The following is a 20,462-nucleotide window of genomic DNA, read 5'->3' on the forward strand; positions in this document are numbered from 1 at the left end:
TTGTTGATTTGTAGACTTAGACTGACAATAAGGTATCATTGTATTGTATCGTATAATCGTTTTGCTGGAGAGGTATATTCCTATTATTATAACTAAAAAGGAGGATATTGTTGCCAGTTTGAGAGAATTTTTGAATTGAGTACCATATATAAGTGTTGCATTCAGGGTTGTTGTGACATTTCCTTTTAAGTAGCACATTCCTGGATACAAAAAAAAAGATTTGTCCCAGAACAGTTGCGAACATATTGTATCACAATGTCATTTCTGTCCTTGGAATGTGTGTGTGCTCGCTCACCCTGGTGGTGTAAGCAGCCTCCGGGTCGTCCTCCAGAACTCGACTCAGGCCGAAATCTGACACTTTACACACCAGGTTGCTGTTGACCAGGATGTTTCGAGCTGCCAGGTCTCGGTGAACGTAGCCCATGTCTGACAGATACTTCATGCCCGAGGCGATGCCACGCAGCATGCCCACCAGCTGGATCCCCGTAAACTGGGCGTCGTGTTTCTAAAGGAAAGAGAATTCACACTCGGTGTTAATGATATACATTAAAAGTTATCATCTACATACATATTACCGGTATATACAGAACACAAAGGGAGCCTGACCTTTCTGATTATTTGCATGAAATGAAACCTTTCTACATAAGTGTCCACAGCACTTTCATTAACCTTTAAAACCACCTTTGACATTCCGTACCTCATCTTCAGCTAAACTGTGAAATACCATAGCCAGACATGCAGTAATGTATGGACATTAGGACCAATAAGTACATAGGATATTTCTTTTTTTTTTCAATCAGTCTGGTTACTGTCCACTTTGGATATGTTATAATGGCCCATGTGGTGGCAAATTCAAGAGCCTTGACCTTGACATTTTGGTTGAATAATAAAAACAAAAACAGTTATTTGTCCAGCACAAAAAAATAATTATATTGTATGCTATTTCCTCTCTACAAATTTTTTTTTGTTGGAGAAAAACTGATGATTAAAATTGTCTTTTATACTTTAGACACACATTGAATTCACTTAAATAGTTAAATTCATAACTATCCATATGGGGACTACAGTATTTAAATGTGTTTGGGTTTTCAGTAAGCCATGTCAGGAAAAGCCTTAAGAATACAAATAAATGTGGGATTGGGAAATTGGTTAGATGCAGTTATAAATACTAAAACACTTTTGGTCTGTTTGGGCGATTGGGAGTCTGGTTTATGTTTGCAAACGTTTATATTTAACTCTGAATGTATGAACAGGAAATAAATATAGAAAAATAAGAAAGAAGAGCTCAAGTTAATAAAATAACAGCAAACACATCTGTCCATCTATCTTCTTCTATCTATCTATCTATCTATCCATCTATCTGTTTTTTACTCAGGGTTTGCACTCAGTGTAGCATGAGAGTGAGTCATTTGTCTACATCCGCTTGCATTTCCATTCACTGCTCTACACATGCACTGATTTGCTCTGTGTTTGTGAAAGACCAAGTCATTTGCGAGATGCGTGTAAGATGAGTGTGTTTTCCTTTGAAACCAACTGGGTCCACCTCGCTTCCCTTTTGGTCTGGAGCAATTAGTGGCCAGACCACCTGGCTTAGTCCCTTCAAAGCTTTGCAGATTCAGAACACAGACATACAGTGCATGAGCTGTGTGTTTCCATGTCTGTGTGTGAGTGCATATGACACATTTTCTATGATGAAGTGCAGGGCTCTGGGAAAATGTCAGGAAACAACAGCTACTCCTCCTTCATGTGTCAGGATACTGTGCAGACACATGTGGAGAAGGGCTAAAACAGGAATCAGTGCACATGCTTTCATGCCAGTGTTGAGGCTTTTGTGCTTTGGCTTTTCTCAGTGAGGCAGGTCAATTCCGCTTTAAGAGACTGGGGCATGGCAAGAATCAAATTCCATCCTGGAAGGAAGAGCAGCAGGGATACAGTTCATAAAACCTTGTCATTTGATAAGCCCAGTATGGAAAGTTTTGCTGAAACAGTCAGAACTGCTTAAATCATCCACAAGGCATTTCCAGGAATGTATAGAAAAGCCTGAACGTGTTTTTCTCAAAACTAGTCTGGAACTTTGCTCGTGAACTAATTTGTCGGTTTCGTTTTAGTAAGAGTAGAGAACAACAAACACAATTCATATACTAGTATATTTCCATCAGGTCTTACTCTATAACTGCTGTCTGTTGAAAAACTGACTTTTTTAATGAAGACATTACTGTATCCCATAATTTGGTCGCATGAAACTGAGATGACATTTGTAATGCTTTGTCTTTTAGAGCTAAGAAAGAAAGATGAAATCCATGCAGAGAAACAGTCTCAAAGCAAAAGACAACCTTTGAAACATTTGGAGTTTAGACCCCTAAGCAGTTGTATTTCCACTCTGATAATACTCTCTTACCTTACCAACTTTACAGAATTTTTAAACACCAAATTTCACTGTTCAAAATGTGATAAATGCAACCCCTGTAGAAATTTGTCAAACAAAAAATGTGAAGGACGAAACATACATTATACTACCTAATAGTGACCTGGTGAGTGGCTATGGTTTGTACAGGTGCAAGACACTTTATCCACCTTTTTAAGATGTTCCCCGGTGTCTCTTAATCCTCAGATTGACACCATGTGATTCCCCAACTTCCTCTGTGTACCACTAAGAGGCATCATGATCCATCCATTCTACACGTGATTCCAAGTTAATACTCACTCTCAAGAAATTGTCCAGGGATCCATTCTCCATGTATTCTGTGACAATCATGACGGGTTTACCTGTGACAGAAGAGAGGATTCAATCTTTGGTTACATCATCAGTTGTATCACGAACATAATATAGTTAGAGCAATGACTACTGTTTGCTGTGCAACAGCCAACCACAAATACAAGACACTCATGTAGCCCAACGTTATATTCGTTTCAGATTTATTCCCTGAAATTGGAAAATTCATGGAGAGTCAAAAGGGGGGACTGTAACTTGACTTAAAGCAGACGTTCATGGGCCCTGATAGGGACCAGGTTGAGCTCTTTCCTGTCTGTCAAACACACACACACACACACACACACACACACACACACACACACACACACACACACACACACACACACACACACACACACACACACACACACACACACACACACACACACACACACACACACACACACACACACACACACACACACACACACACACACACACACACACACACACACACACACACACACACACACACACACACACACACACACACACACACACACACACACACACACACACACACACCAGAAATAAAATAATCCCAGTCAGAGTTTTAGGGCCCCAGCAGGTCAGCTGTCAGAGTGTGACATCTTTATTTCTGTGGAAGATCTGGTTGTAAATCCTCCCCGCCTGCTATCATCTGTACCTGATCAGACTACGGTCCAACAGAAGTTTATTACAGAGGGGAAAAAAGAGAAAGAAACTCTTAAGGAACCTTTAAATCAGCCATTGTTAAATGCACAGTCGTTGTCAGGACTTGTTTGTGTCCCAGATGGCTTTGTTCTCCCTGCTCCCCTCTTGACTCCCCCACCAGCCGTATGCTTCTTCTCCATTTTATTCTGATTAATGCACACTCCCCCCCCCTCCTCCCCCGGCACCCTTTCATTCCCTGTCTACCTGTTCTCTATCATCCATACCTCTCTTTCCCCATCCTCATCACCCCATTTTTTCCTTTGACATCTTCCCCTCTTGCATGTATTAAAGCGAACTCTCCCCACATCTGGCGAGACACAGGCTTGTTTTCCCGGCAGTGACACAGGCTGCATGAAGAGGGTGATAGAATCATTTGTTTAAAAGAAACAAATAAATTGGTCTCACCGGAAGAAAAATAAATGTTCTATTGAGTCAATAGCTTTAATTAAATCAAAGCCAATCTGGTGTGAATTACAAATTCAAAATGCCCTTATGAGTCAATCAGACAATCAGCAAAAAATGTCCTATTTGGCACAACAAACAGCGGAGAGCAAATGAGCCAAGACAGAGGGTGTGCTTGAGTTAAGTCAGGGTCGGAGAGATTAAAAAAATAAACTATGACTTCCAGTTCGTGATCGTCATCATGAATCATAAAATACACCCTAATTTAAACAAACATTGTTGGCTTCTCAATTTCCCCTTAATGTAAGTTTTCCCTCTTATACAGTATGCTTTTGTGCGTTTTCGCCACTTTAGGAAATTCGATTTTACACTCACAACAGCTTGGGTTGTCTAAATATAGTTGCTACACTTTCTCTTACAATTAGAGTCAACAATTTCTCATCATTTAAACACAGTCACAGCTAAACACCCTCCACCCACAACCTCATCCCTAAAAGGCCGTGATGGATGTCTCCGTTTACCAGCGGACGGCTTTTATAGTCTCAGGAACACACACCCCCGGTCCTCCCTCCTGTCCTCCGCCCTCTTCCCTTCCCTCTTTCTCTCTTTCCTCAACATTGGCAGCAAAGATAAAGGCCCCGAGCCCCCTTTATTCTGTGAACACAAGTTTGAGTGAATGTTTTGTGTGTGTGTGTGTGTGTGTGTGTGTGTGTGTGTGTGTGTGTGTGTGTGTGTGTGTGTGTGTGTGTGTGTGTGTGTGAACGAACGCGCTTGCAAATATGCAGCCTGTGGATCAGCCAAAAGCAGCAAGGTAAATGGGGTGTGAAAGTCTCAGGATTATTAAGAATTAACAGGAGCAGCTTAATAAATCACCCTACGGCAGTGTGTGTGTGTGTGTGTGTGTGTGTGTGTGTGTGTGTGTGTGTGTGTGTGTGTGTGTGTGTGTGTGAGAGCATATCAAATCGACCTCCTAAAACTATGCCCCGCACTCATGCTGCTCCAGCTCACGCACATTTGTTCTGGGTATCCCTCCAAATGCTATGTACACACACACATGCAAGATACACACACTCACACACACACACAAACAGAGTACTGGATATTGCGCTTCCTCTATTAGTCTAAAAGCAGCACATGAAACCACAGTGAACTGTTTTTGCAGTATTTTTCACCGGCTGGACCTTAGGAAGAGCGGTGTACTCTAAGATGTATTATGCATTCTTTCTCAATGATGAGGGACTGTAAACAGAACAACCATCACTTTCATTTACTGTGTTCAAGGCTGAATAACAACAAGGTGGGAACAAAGCTGAAACCATTGGTGAATGTGCTTCCTTACAAAACAGTTGTATATACTTTTTCCAAAGTACGCTTATTTCCACTGAAAGCTATGTTGTAGCTTCAAGAATGATAATTGTTCTGCTTAATTTCTGTTAGTCGTGATTCAAAACAATGAATCATAAGAAGAAAGTACCATTCATTAAGAAACACAATATGGTTTGAATGTTTTGCACGTTGCTGTTTGCACATTACATTTAGATTAATTGGCGACGCTGTTCTTGATTAGAGTAAGTCGTGCTGGTCCCTTTTATCAATTTAAATGACTGCAATTTAAAAAGCATTGAGCAATAACGGCAATGAGATTGCAAAGAAGAAAAAGAAGAAATGAATAAGAGGACCCCAAAAATGGTGACGATAAAGTAAGAGAAGTTTTAAATGTATTTCATTCTACTCTTTAGAATAGGCTCGCTGGCAGAACTACTTAACAAGCCTGGTGCCGCGGGGAGAGATAGGGGCCCGGCCCGTTTCAGCGACAAAGTTCAGGCTCATTATTTCCTTTGTTCTGCAGTCATTCCCTTTTAAAGAGGCCTTCTGTGTGCTAATGATAGTCTTATAAAGAGGCCCAGAGGGGAGCGAGTCAAAGATATGGATTTATGGATTTATGCTCGCTTTGGACACAGGCTTTGATCAGAGCACATTGATCTGCAGAGATTTACACCACTGCAACTCAATAAAACTACTGTGCTCCTTTACAGAAGTGTGGGCCACTTTAGAGCCATTTGTCATGACAATTGCAAATCTGGAATCGGTAAAAGATGCTAAACCTGCGACAAAATGTGAATGCAAATGTTACTCTGCGCTTTCTTACTCCATCCTATTATATTTTTCACTATTCTGTGCTGTTTTGTGCTTAAACGGACCAATCAAATCACCAATGACATTTTACCAGAATACCTACATCTTGATAAATTGGGATCACTTAAAGAACTTTGAAGCAATACCCTATATGATTAGATTAGTACAAAGTGAAATCCCTTCAGTGTGCCCCTTTTAGTTGGAACTGATGGAAGCACTTACTGCGTGTTACCACCCCCTCCAGCCTGATGATGTTGGGGTGGTCAAACTGTCCCATGATTGACGCCTCAGCGAGGAAGTCCCGCCTCTGCTTATCAGTGTATCCTCCTTTGAGAGTCTTGATGGCCACACAGATCTCCTTCTTGCTGGGCAGCTTCAGGCGACCACTGCACACCTCGCCAAACTCACCTAAGGACAAAAGAATGGAAGATGAAATACGGTTAAATGTGAAATATATGAACAAGACTGATAACAGCAGGATAACACTTCTCTAAATACCATCTCTGGGGTCTTAGTATCTATAAACTATAATGTTGATATCGTTCTATGGTGATACACATTCAGATATACTTTATCGCCATATATCTGTGATAAATGGTCTATTAACATACATACCATATGCTAAAATGATATATGTCGTGTATCGCTAATATGAAGATTCTAATTATACTTCCCATACAACATGATATTTGAATATAATTATCTATGCTCAAAGAATTGAATCAATAAGTTGAAAAGTGGGGTTTTATTCGAAATAGTTAATTTTGGTTAATCAGACTTTTGGTCATGCTAACTTGAAACTTGCCATCAATTGAAGATATATGTGTAACAATGATCAGTACAGTCCTCTATCAGGGAAAGAAGTCCAACTTTCCAAAATATTTAACTTTTCACATAAATTCAACAATTGAACCAGAAGTATAACAAACTGAAATGAGCCAGTAAAACTAAGTAAACAGGAATCTACTTAATCACAACCTCATATGTAACTAAAGTGCTTGTCTATGTTTTCCTAACATGGATCTAACATGGTTTAGCATTAGGCTGAAGTGCTGTACTGTACATACAGGTGTGTGGCACTGAGTTAGAAAAGCAGGTCGACAGTTTGAGGTGTCACTACGTTTTAACAGATGCACCGACCACTTAAGAGTCAACGATGCCGATCAAAGAAGATCTTGATGATTACCCTGTCATTACTTAACTCTCATTAATCAGGCTTGGTATTTATTGAACTTGGAGAGAGATCACGGGATAATTATGTGTTACGACCACTAATTACAGTAATGACACCATGTGCTGTAATAAACTTTGAAACTGATCCACTCGATAGCACAGTCCAAATAAAATGATCTTTCAACTTTCCTCAAGTATCGTATTAAAAGACAACATGACTCAACATACACTCTGGGAAATCTCAATTAGCATTCCTCGCTGGTGAGGGGATAAGCGTGTGTGTGTTTACCTCAGACCCTCAGACCATGTCTCCGTGTGTGTGTGTGTGTGTGTGTGTGTGTGTGTGTGTGTGTGTGTGTGTGTGTGTGTGTGTGTGTGTTTGTGTGTGTGTGTGTGTGTTTTGTGAGCTTCACCAGGTATTGTAAGCTCTGTAGGCAGGCTGGCCACTTCAAAGGCAGCCAGCCATGTCACAGCTGGTGACGGGGATTTGGCTCGAAGAAGACTAGAAGATGAGAATGTGTATACAGTATGCCTGTGTGTGTGTGTGTGCGTGTGTGCGTGTGTGTGTGTGTGCGTGTGTGTGTGTGCGTGTGTGTGTGTGTGTGTGTGTGTGTGTGTGTGTGTGTGTGTGTGTGTGTGTGTGTGTGTGTGTGTGTGTGTGTGTGTGTGTGTGTGTGTGTGTGTGTGTGTGTGTGTGTGTGTGTGTGTGTGTTGTACCCTTTACTGAATTTATATGAAATTGAGTGTGATCATGCAAGGTGATGTCAGAGTAAAGACATGTGCAGATCTGTCTCAGAGTCCAGGACAATCATTTCCCATAGCAGCTCTGGATCAGAGAGCATGGGTCAAATAATGGACTTGAAGAGGGTCTGGAAGAACTTAAGCTGGAATAATTACACCCTGTCTAAATACCAAACGCATGCCTGTTCTTCTGGCCTTCAGCAGGGGACGGACGAGCCAGGACGAGGCACCTTTTTCATGTGGTCACTCTGAGAAAGAAGATCTTGTTCTAATAAGTCTTGATTAGGGACGCTCACCCCTTTCCTGCTCTGAGCGGAGCTAGGTATCCCTCTTTGATGTTACAGTCTGACCCATGTTAGCAGAGCGGAGCATGTGTTCTGTCTTTTAACACACAATCACAGATTGGCAAGAAGATCAAAGTGTTGTTAACATGTGTAATGGAGACAGATGGGGATTGAGGGAGGAATGGAGAAAGAATAGGTACTGTATGTTGTGTATTGTTCATGGTGCTAATATGGTTTCCTTTCAAGAATACAGGTACATGGTTGTATTTAAGCTGAAAAAAAGTTTACATCATGGCTAAAGCTTTAAAATTCAGCTCTGATGTTCACTTCCCATACACGTTTTACAACAGTTCTAGAGTAGAGAGCTCAAGCATATAGACAACCTGTGCTCCAATAGCATCAATGGGATTCTCATAGAGGCTTATTTTAAAGAATTAAAATGTGTCTTGGGTAGCCTGGTTATATTAACATGTGTACAACTGTACTGGTTACAAAAATGTTGGTTTTTTAGTCCCTGTAAAATTATTTCATTCAAATTCACATTAAGCAACAACACAGTATGTCCCGATAGCAATTAGTGTCATGGCCTCGAGGGAGCTAGTTGCTGAATGCTAACAAAAAACAAAGATGTATAGTATATAGTGGTGTAGCCTACTTCAGGGTGAACTCAACTGTGTGTGAGGGTTTTTCGGGATCAACTGATATTGGTTTTATATGATGATACACATGACAGTATTTATAAATACATTATTAATAAAACACTTTCCCTCATATTAAAAATGTACTATATTTTTCTCTCTTTTATATGCCTGCACTATTTGCTTGTAATTTACATGTATTAAACGTACATGGCATATGTTCATAGGTGAACAAATATATAATTTACTTAAATAAAAGTAATAATACCACAGTAAAGAAGTACTCTGCTACACGTGGAAGTCCTGCATTTAACATTTTCCAAACTAAAATTACAAAAGTACAAGCATCTAATTAAACAGGATTACAAAATGTAAATTATTCAGTAACAAAAAAAATACTCATGATTTCACACTGGCAACTGAGGTTGAGGAATAACATTCATATATCATATTATTGGACTATAATTATTGATGCACTAATCTGTTCATCACTTTAATGTTGCAGCAGTTTTATTGAAGTAAAAAGTACAATATTTGGCTCTGCATAGAAGAATGAAGTAATAGATAATTTACATTTTTAAGTAACGAAGATACTTCAAAATCGTGTACGTCAATGTACTTAATCACTATTGACCACTGCAAACGGCCCTGTAATATGATTGATGTATAATTGTGTAAAATCGAAAAGTATGTGGAGAAGCAACTAATAAGAAGCCATCCCGAGGATCAGAGTAGAACTATTCTACAATGAATAAAAACATGTTTAATATAAGAAGTGGATAACACTGACTTCAATATCTGATTTCCAATACATTAACCAATGCGTCCTTTTAGCCTGAGATATTCCTATGTGTTATGTCTGCTATGTACTATGATAAATGCATTGTGGAGTGTGTTGTACTCCAGTGTGGAGCCAGGTATTAGACTCTCAGGCCGTCCTGACAGCTTTACAGTGTGGAGGGGCTGCAGGGACTCTCGAGACCCTCCCCCCCCCACCTTATGTGCTGTCCATCTACTCCACATGAATCACAATGCATTACCCTCCCGTCTGCACTTCTGCTCAACTTATCAGGGAGTGCATGAGGAGAAGAGAGGAGAGGAAAATTGTTTTATGGTTGCTTTCATTAGACTACATTCAGAATAAGATTAACAGACAATCGCCTGTAGAAAATGTAAATAAAAGAAGGAAATGAAGAGTGAAAAGGAAGACTAACCGCAGGAGAGCAGAACTACTTTAGATTTCACCATCTCTCCCTCTATCATAGAGGAGGGCTGGGAAGAAGGGACCTCAAGCTGTGGCTTTAAATGCTTTCTCAATCCCAGCTGTGCAGTATATGACACACAGTTAAACTAGCCTGCTGCTATGAAAATGTAGATATATGGGAACTCTATATGCACCTCATCTTTTTCTATGTGGTTGAGCACTCTGTGTTTCTTTGTCATTTAAATAGAGCGTGAAAAAGAGCAAGAAAGTGAAGTACCGTAACTGTGAGGTGAGGGTGGGAAAGGAGAGGTCGGTGAGAGGAAGAAACCATTTCTCTCTCTTGATCTTCTTTCTAGTTTGTCCTTCTAACAGACTTGTTAAAATGTAATGTTCTTTTCTTGCCTGAAATAATCTGTATGGTGTCGTTCAGTTTAGCAAAGTGCACTTAAGCATCTCCCTTAGTCCATTCTCACCTGCTCCCACCACTTTGTCGATGGCGATGCAGGAGGCGTCCAGCTCCTTTGCAAACTCGTGCACAGCCTGGCTGGGGTCCTCATACGTGTGGGGGTCCACGTAGGTCCTGATGCCCGGCAGACGCACTGCAGCAGGAGAGAGCAGGTTGCACCAGTTAATGACCAGAAATCTGTACTGTAGGTCCTTATGTTTGTACTTACCGTACATAAAAAATGCCCCCAAACATTTTAACGACTTTGTAAGGTTATATATTGGTTAGGTTATATCACGTGCTAGTGCTTAGCTTTACTTTGAAAAGCAAAACAGAAAACATATTAATGATAAGTGATGACTCAACAAACACTGGGCGAGACAAACCAACATTTTTAGTATATGGCATTTCTCCAAGTATATGTTTTGAGAAAGACTTGTCTATCCATTAAGTAATAAAGCTGTACTTTAAAAAAATAAAGTTGTGCTTTATTAGTCCCTGTTGGGTATTTTATGCTTTACATCTGACCCATCCAAACTGTTCATGATGCAGTGTAAAGTCGTGGGGGCTAATACCTGGGTCAAGGTTAATGGTAGGAGGATTACTAATAAATAACAGGAATAAAGCAGAATACGTAACATAAAGGAGTTCATTATTAAGCTGTTTTCCCTTGGGATGGATACTTCAAAAGTTGTTACTTTGGGTGATTTGAACATTGGTCTAACTTCACAGACTTTAACTTTTCAAAATGCTATGAGAGAGACTCTTTTGACACTGGTCATGTATCAATTGGACAGGGCCAGCTATCTGAGACGGTCAAAGACAACACTGTGATCTTGCTCTCTATCCAAATGAAGCTTTCAGAATTGATTTGTAAATGGACCACGAAACCATCTTTTGAGCATGGTTCCAGTCTGGATCCTGTCTTCTAATGTGACCAAATGAACCGAGGTAAAGGGGAAACCACTTCAAGTTTGGAACTAGCTGCTCCAAAACCACCGCTGTGGGTAAAGACACTCAAGAAAGACATCTTCCCTATCAAACCATAATGTAACTACCTAGTTTTGTTTGTACTCCACCAATAAATAAGTGTAGACGGGGTTGGATGGATAACATCCCAAAGACTCACGAGAACATGGAGCAGTACTTACAGTGGCCATTGCCAAAGTGCAGTCTTTTCTCATCAGGATGTTTGGATTTGCTGTGGCAACAAAACCTGCCAAACCAAACAGAAAAAAGGTCATAAGTAGTGCCACATCTCCCAATAAGACTTCAACCGTTAGCCCAGGCTGGAAGCTAGTGAGAGACATGTGTGTGTGTGTGTGTGTGTGTGTGTGTGTGTGTGTGTGTGTGTGTGTGTGTGTGTGTGTGTGTATAATCCCAGCTCTTATAAACCAAGAGAGGATCAGTAAGTCTTATAATGAGCCATGGATTTATACTCTCTCTGAACAGTAGTGACTGCCAATTTTAAGCACACACACACACACACACACACACACACACACACACACACACACACACACACACACACACACACACACACACACACACACACACACACACACACACACACACACACACACACACACACACACACACACACACACACACACACACACACACACACACACACACACACACACACACACACAAACACACACACACACACACACACACACACACACACACACACACACACACACACACAATTTATAGTTTTCTCTTATATACACAAACGTATGTACAGCTGTTACATTATGTCTTACAGGAATTATAAGGGGGAAACAGAACAAATCTTATTTGGTGAAATATTAAAATAAAGTTTGCAGTCATTAGTCATCTAATTGACGTTAAGGTACACCTGGAGGGATGGAGAGCAACAGGATTACTGTGATTAGAGGAGTAAACACTCGTTGACAATCAGGTGAAGTGACAGGCGGACAGACCTGCCAATCAGAACGTACAGCAACACAGTGAGCAGGATGATGGCCACGGCGGAGGAGATGGCGATCAGAACAACCTGGCTGCTCTCACTGGAGATGGAGAAGGCTGCTGAAAGTCAGAGAGAAACAGGTGATGAGAAGTTAATTAAGGATACTCGTTAAATAATATAGAAAACAATTATCTTTCAGAGACTTCACACTGCAGCTGTTGAAACCCAAAGGGGCTAACAGAAAGTTAGAATTCAGAACAGCAGGAATCCTAGTGCATTAGTTTCAAATAACCAAAACCTTTACATTTTTAATAATAATAATAATACAATTATTTATATACAGTAGCACTTTTCAAACAGCACGTGCAGCTCAAAGTGCTTTACAAAATGGCAGAGATCACAAGTTAAAAATAAACTCCCCTCAGATCAGATGTTAAGACCTTTACAGATACATGCAGCATAGCAACCAAATATAACATTTGAACAGGTTAAGAGACACAAGGAGGTAAAAGGTATGATAATAGAAATAAGACACAAGACTAAGGGAATAGATGCAACAATACGAAACCTTATACAATAAAGTAAACATATAGGTACAACAACATTAAAAAGATAATAGTAATAAAAACGTCATAATTTTAATAAAGGTTAAACGATTCAAATATTAAAAGACCAACGCAAAAGGAAAATGGCCAGGATATCCCTTTTTCTACTTTTCCTTATTTTCAACAACAACTGAAAACTTTCAGAACTGTTACAAGATGTGTTTTTTTGTAAATTGTGTAACTTTTTTTATTATAATTTTTCTTTTATCTTGAATATTTTATTTTATGCATGCTACTTAGGTAACATTAAGCTGTCTTCGGCTCTTTTCTGCTGTAACAATGTAAATGTCCCCTATGTGGGACTAACAAAGGTATTCTGATTCTGAACAGTAAAATGATCATTATGATAAGCTGCACTTACAGTCGGGGCTGGTCTCGAACTGAAAGCTGGGGCTGCTGGCTCCGTACCCGGCTGCCGTGCGCGCTCTGATCTGCAGCAGGTAGGCCGTGTTGGGCTTCAGACTGCTCAGAGTCACGTTACAGCCCCGCGCACGCAGGATGGTGTAGCTGGTCTCCTGCTCCTCCTGAAACACAAGACGCATACCGTTTAAATAATTAAAATTATAAATATTTAGACAGTTGCCTTTTAAGAAAAATACTTCAATTTGGTTTGGAAACTAGTAATGATTACCATACAATAGAAGCGTTATGTGCGTTTACACACACATGCTTACACCCACTCCCAAATATCCCTGACAGCTATCTGATGAATGATGTCCTCCTTGTTTTATGGCTTCTCTCCTACTGATCTCCACTGATAAACAACTGGGGGATTTACACACCGGGGCTGCATTCAGATTATTGTTTCCAGATGTGGAAGGAAGAAAAACGCTGAAGAAAAGATGAGAGGAGGTGGATGGAGAAAAGGAAAGAGAAAGACAGTCTTTTTTTAGATGTATTGTGTGTGTGAGAAAATTAAAGAAACACTATATTAAGTATGATTTCAATTATATTTCCAATTTAATTTTTTAATAGAAATGTCATATGTAAAATCCATGATTGGAAAGTAAAATAACTTTGAATTACACAAGGCAAGCCTGTCATTTCAAGGACACCATAATTGAGCGTGAATGAATAAGTACGTTTTAAAAAATTATTCTTATTTCTTCAACAACATTTGACATTGCATTTCCCCTTAGTTTGTGGTTCATACAGTAGCATGTTTGAATTTTCCAGGGTGGAAATAACTGAACTAATCCGTGCAGGCAGAGAGATTTGCGATCACATAATTATGGAAGCAATTCGATGCTATGAAACACACTGCTAAATAGACGGAAAATTGCACTGTGCCGATCTTAAATTTTAACGACAACTTATTAGAGATGACTTCAACAATCCTTAAAATGAGCTACATGTTTTGCAACATAGCCAGTCTCATAAAAATCATCCAAGACCGAATCGCACGCACACTAAAATCCTTATTTTATAGGCCTAGTAACAAATAGGCCCTCATTGGTACTGGCAACAACATAAACACAAGTACACATTCACACATACACACAAGCAGCGTCCAAAAGGAACTTCAGGCCAATTAATGGAGCGGATCAGAGTTTTATGGCGCACAAAGCTTTATAAACTGCTCTATGTGTGAGGAGGTAACGGATACTCCAGACCAGCGCTGGGACAACTCTTCATCACAACTATAAATCTACTCGCAGCTTGTCACCGTTCCTCGTTCAAGACAGCATGTGAACCCATGGAAATCACACACAGGTGTGGCTAGAGCACCTTTGTGTGTGTGTGTGTGTGTGTGTGTGTGTGTGTGTGTGTGTGTGTGTGTGTGTGTGTGTGTGTGTGTGTGTGTGTGTGTGTGTGTGTGTGTGTGTGTGTGTGTGTGTGTGTGTGTGTGTGCGTGTGTGGAAACAGAGAAAGAAACATGGGTCTGACACGTCTCTTCACTGCAGCCCGACAAGTTGTGCGATTCTGAACCATCCAGTTCTGTGTTTGTGTGTGTGTGTGTTTGTGTGGGTGTCACCAGAGCACTGCTAGAATGTAAGATGGCCTCTGAGCCGCTTTCTGCTTCGACAATCTAAACAGAGCTGTAGCAAATTATAGATTGTATAACACACACACAGTATCACACGCACATACACACATGCATGGATGCAAACTCCTTCAGACCCGAAAACAGGAGATGCACAGCAGAAGTCTTGTAAATACAGTGTTTCAGGCAGCATTCCTTCCTTCTTAGACTAAATAAACATCCCAAATTAAAGCCAATCGAAAGCTCTCTCTTTGCTCTTTAGATTGCTGTGATAAAACATGCAAAAACAATCAGCAAAGCGTATTCCCACAAATTCTATTTCGACAAAGTGCACTTGAAAATGCCTTATTGGCTGCGGAGCGCCCCTTTAGCCGGTGTAAGCGACAAGAAGATCACGCAGCTAGATGAAACACCTCTCATTTTTTCTTGGAAGTTTTTTCGTTGGGAATTCCCAAGAATATCACCAAACATTCTCTAAAAGTTCCCATACTAGATAGGACACACAGTTCAGGATCAGCCATTGCACTTTGGAAACCTGAGCCTCTGGTTTCACGACCGTGTGACAGAGTGGTATGTGTTAGTGGAAAGGGAGGGGGAAAATACTGTTTACCTTTTCTTTTGGTATAAAACATACATTTTGTTGAACCTACTCAACATAGTATTTATGAAATATTTGGTATGAGTATTTTTTCGAATAAATGTAACTTCCCTGAAGGCTAAAAATATAACAATGAATATGTGAATATTCCAGTTGTTCAACATTTTTTATATATTTTGTGTAACTTAAGAAACAGCATGTGCCGTGTACATTAAAGGTTATTAATGCTACTGGAGCCTCGAATTAGTCCGTTTTATGTTCTTTTAAATGTGTGTGAACATAACCCTACATTCCAAATATTTAGATGTCGTAATTGTACAAAGCTTTGGCAATACTGTATGTCATTATGGTCACGTCAATACGGATATTTGAATTTAATTTAATTACTGTGTGCGTTACAGTACATGATTGATTGGGATACCCCTGGGAGAATGGGAGAAGTCCATGTTTTCAACATTTGCCAGAAAGGTTGTGCACAACTGGTTAATTTTCTTTAAGGATAAGACGTCCAATCAGCACAGAGCATTAAGATACTAAATGAATTGAAATAATTAGTATTTGGGTTCTGTCTCACACTGTAAAGCCCTTAACTATACCAATGAAATACACAACTTAACTAAAATGGTCATCCCACAATTGTCCTCATTCGGCTCACAGGACAAAACAAATCTTGATGTTTAGACCTCACAAAGAAAAACTGAACTGTAAGGTCATTCCATGTCCGCCATTGGTTTCTCTCCAGAAGTCTCTTGGTCCATGCGTAGCATAATTCATCTACCATACAGATATATTTTAGCTTTGAATGATGTTGTGTGGTTGTTGGCGAAATGTTCATTTTTCTAAGAGAAGCTGGAGTCATCGGTATATTGATATTGGGTTACATGATAATGTACACTGTGTATGTCTTGTGTAAATAAAGAAGAAGGAAACCACAAACACATAAAAGCAGAAAGCCTGGCTGATGCTGCAGATCTGAACATCTTCCTGCTAAAAGCTTCTGCTATAATCTCTCTCAGTCTGTTTTTGAATTCTGTTTTACCATCCTGTTTATGCGTTCCTACAATTATATCTCTGTGTGTCTGAGTATATGTGTCTCTAAAAGCCTCTTTCTGGCTCATAAGTGAGTCATGGTGTGGTCTTGGTGATGGGAAGTTGTGCTCCAACTCTTGCCCTCTTATGGCCTCGGCCCTTGGCAAGCTGGAGGCGCTCAGCGTCCCTCTGCCTGCCACCAGAAGGGGCCTCTATCCTGGGTTTATTATGGGGGTCTACCCAGGTTGTCCCAGTTTGCTCTTCTTCATGGAACAGCCTTTTGTCTGGGGTTTAAAATCCCTGGGGATGTATGGCTGCTGTGGAGAATCCTATGGGAACGTATTTGTTTGTGTGTCTGTCTCCGAGTGTCTCCAGTAATTCCTGAGAGACAATGTGATTAACGTGGATCAGCGCAAAGGCCAAGAGATTCCTCATTACAAAACTGTGTCACACACACTCTTCCTTAAACTCCACCCTTTCATTCATTGCCCTATTTTGTCCCGATGAATATGCATTTGTAATGTGCGAGAATGTGTGCGATCGAAAAGAACACAGCTGAGAATTAGACATGCAGCGAGCTCTGACCCAGGATCAGTCATTAACTTCTCCTCTCGCTGTTTTACGTTTTAACATCTTAGGTAAGGATGGCTGAGCAGGGAACAGAGTTTAGAGAGGAAACTGCTTCTGTCGGCCTACTAATCAAGAGATTAGGGGCCACTGTTGGCATTCAAGCAAACTGTGATCTGACACACACACACACACACACACACACACACACACACACACACACACACACACACACACACACACACACACACACACACACACACACACACACACACACACACACACACACACACACACACACACACACACACACACACACACACACACACACACACACACACACACACACACACACACACACACACACACACACACACACACACACACACACACACACAAATCTGCCAGAGTAATTAAACTTGCATCCACGGCTAATTTCACCGCCAAATGTCAGCCATAGCACAGCATTGGTGCTGAAAGCCAGTGTAATTCGTTCTGCACTAATTTCTCTCACAGAGGAATGAGCGACCCCACAGACACATTTACTGTCTGCCATAAAACTTGTCTCCATTAGGAGGACTAGAGAGAAGAGGAGGACAGGATGAGAACTAGAGGAGGGGGAGATGAAAAAAAGAGAGATGCGAGGTAAACACAAAGGGAGGAGGGGAAGAGTATGAGGCAGGGGAATGAAGAAAGAGAGACAAACAGTTGAAAAGACTGGCGGGGTGGTAAGAAAAGGAGAAGGGAGTTATGGGATGCAGATTTAGAAAAAAAACAAAAAAACACGGGAACCTGTTTGGCTTGTTAAAGTGAGATAATGGGCAACATCAGTCTCATGCTAAAGATTTAACCCCAACTTTCTTTTATGTTTGAGGGAATAAGGGACTGTAGTGTTAAGGGATAACACTACAGTTCCTATACCATAGCATTCTCACATTTATCTGGTAATTAATCACGCAGTTAGACTTAGCAAAAAGGGCATTTTTGGGTAGTGAAAACACTTGTTTAGCTACATCTGAAGCATAACTTCCCATGCACAATCATTAGAAAATTAGCGGCTGTAAACATTGACTTTGGAAAGTTATTATTTCATGTAATTCAAGTGTTCAGGGTCAGAGGAAACCTTGAACATGCCTGAAGAAGGAACCTACTGAACATGCTCAATGGGCCTAAAAATGCAGAAGAAGGAATTCTTAAGACTTTTCAACCGTTTGCACCAAAGAAGCACATTTCATCCAGTAGGAATGAATGTTTTTCCATCTAAGTGAAACAGCTTGCCTGACTAATGATAACAAAATCAAACAACTGCAACTCCAGAGCAAACTTATCAACACATGTTAAAGTTTATAGTAACATTAGCCTTATTTGGACCAGGCAGATATCAGAATGAATGTTCTTACCAAAGTCGCAAAAGAGCATATTTTCCACAACTATGCCTTTAAGAACTCCAGTTTGTGATGCTGCCCTGCTCAAAGGAACACGAAGCAATGCATTAACAGTGATATATTGTGCACCAACCTTTTCGTAGTATTTTATCTCGTAGTCGAGGATAATGCCGTTGGGTCTCTCTGGCCGTTGCCAAGACAGGGAGACGCTGTTTCGAGACGTCTTCTCCTTTCTGATCACTGTCACCGGGGAGGGAGCTGGGTGGTAGACAAGGACACACACAGACAGGAAGAAAGAGAGAGAGAGAGTGAGTGAAGTTCAGTGGAAGTTCAGTCCCCCGGTGTTGCATCCTGGCAATTGTCTATGGTTCCTGTTAGCCTAATTCAGTTTGCTGCCCAGTGGGGCCGCATTAAAGGCTGAGGCCTGGAGATGGTGGGTGGGACGAGACCATGTACACTAATGCAAACACTGGCTGGTAAACACAAACACACACGCACACACACACACACACACACACACACACACACACACACACACACACACACACACACACACACACACACACACACACACACACACACACACACACACACACACACACACACACACACACACACACACACACACACACACACACACACACACACACACACACACACACACACACACACACACACAAACACACACACACACACAAACAGTGAATAATTGGTCAAAGAAATATGATATTGAGATCAGTCACGTTCAGTAGCCCTCTGCGAGAGTGATGCGAGAGATAGTGCTTAGGTCACATGATTCAGCTTTATCTCATCAAAACAAACATTATCCATTTTAATAATTAAATCAAATGTTGAGTTTTATGTTGGGTTCAATACTGCTAGTGGCAGCAGAATCACAAGAGAGTGATGTTGTTGTCTCTTCTGTTTTGGGCATGAAAGGACTTTAAAACTAGTTTCTTTTCACATGGAATATTTATTTTTAGACAGTCGATTGCTGTATAACTCAAGCAAGTATGAAGTGATGGATTGGATGTTTTTAAATGTTTTCATTCTGGGAGGAATCACTTGGAAATATCATTAAAATGAAGAAAAGCAATGCTATGCTTGTCTATCACAGTAAGTATGTGGATCTGATGAGGATATCAAAGTCCTTTTCAATCATTTAGTTCCTGCTCGTACTGCGTAACTTAAGATGAAGTACACTGGTGTGTCCTTTAGTGTTTATTGTTGCGCACAATGTTTTGTGTGCGTTTCTCAAAAAGGCGTTTCATTTTGAAATACTTTTCCAAGTCCTGTCCCTTTTGGTAAGACGCACTTACTGATATTCCTCACCCATCCTCACCATGCATTGCCTGGGGGAGTTCAGATGGTCTCAATCTAGTAATTCAGCACGTCTCTATCAAGCCCTGCATCCCTCCCTCATTCTCTCTCTCTCTCTTCACTCCCTTTCTCATTTCCCTTTTTTACTGCTCTCTAATTGCCAGGCAGCTCCAGGGCCAGCTCGGCATCTGAGGCATCGACTTTTAATTTTATTAGACCACAGGAAAAAACATGTTTGTCTTTGAAATGTTCGAGCCTTTCTTGATTGTGATTATATGGCTGCGGAGTGTGCGTCTGTGTACTCACGCTTATTTCCGCGGGAAGTTATTTTTTCTCCTGTAATGAATCCAGATGGGAAGAATCTGTTTCTATACCCCCTGCTCCTCCTCTCATCCCCTCCCTCTGGTTGATACGGGGTGAGGCTGTGCTTTTTATTGGCTCTGTGGTTTATGGTGGTAATGATTTACTGTGTCTGGGCCGCTTGGAGGCAGCTTGGACTTCCTCTCCTCCTCCTTTTCCTTCTCCTTGCTTCCCTCTCTCCTTCTATCGCTCCCTCTGCATGTCTATCGCAGA

The 20,462-nt window shown here is 40.7% G+C and overlaps 1 protein-coding gene across 7 annotated transcripts in view; it reads right to left on the bottom strand.

Moving 5' to 3' along the window:
- Nucleotides 1–20,462, bottom strand: part of epha3 (eph receptor A3) — a 104,904-nt gene that overhangs the window by 22,189 nt on the left and 62,253 nt on the right. For 3 of the 7 annotated variants that reach the window (XM_079665349.1, XM_079665344.1, XM_079665346.1), the window contains 8 exons: nucleotides 18,703–18,827; nucleotides 13,368–13,530; nucleotides 12,415–12,520; nucleotides 11,620–11,684; nucleotides 10,497–10,622; nucleotides 6,206–6,391; nucleotides 2,705–2,766; nucleotides 296–505 (listed from right to left, as the gene is read on the bottom strand). In XM_079665349.1, the coding sequence (XP_079521475.1) occupies nucleotides 296–505; nucleotides 2,705–2,766; nucleotides 6,206–6,391; nucleotides 10,497–10,622; nucleotides 11,620–11,684; nucleotides 12,415–12,520; nucleotides 13,368–13,530; nucleotides 18,703–18,827 (1,043 nt within the window). The remainder of the gene's footprint in view (nucleotides 1–295; nucleotides 506–2,704; nucleotides 2,767–6,205; nucleotides 6,392–10,496; nucleotides 10,623–11,619; nucleotides 11,685–12,414; nucleotides 12,521–13,367; nucleotides 13,531–18,702; nucleotides 18,828–20,462) is intronic. The other 4 variants (XM_079665345.1, XM_079665350.1, XM_079665348.1 and 1 more) reach the window with 3 other exon arrangements.

The sequence above is a fragment of the Notothenia rossii genome, assembly GCF_949606895.1.
Source record: "Notothenia rossii genome assembly, chromosome: 2".
NCBI classification, from domain to species: domain Eukaryota; kingdom Metazoa; phylum Chordata; class Actinopteri; order Perciformes; family Nototheniidae; genus Notothenia; species Notothenia rossii.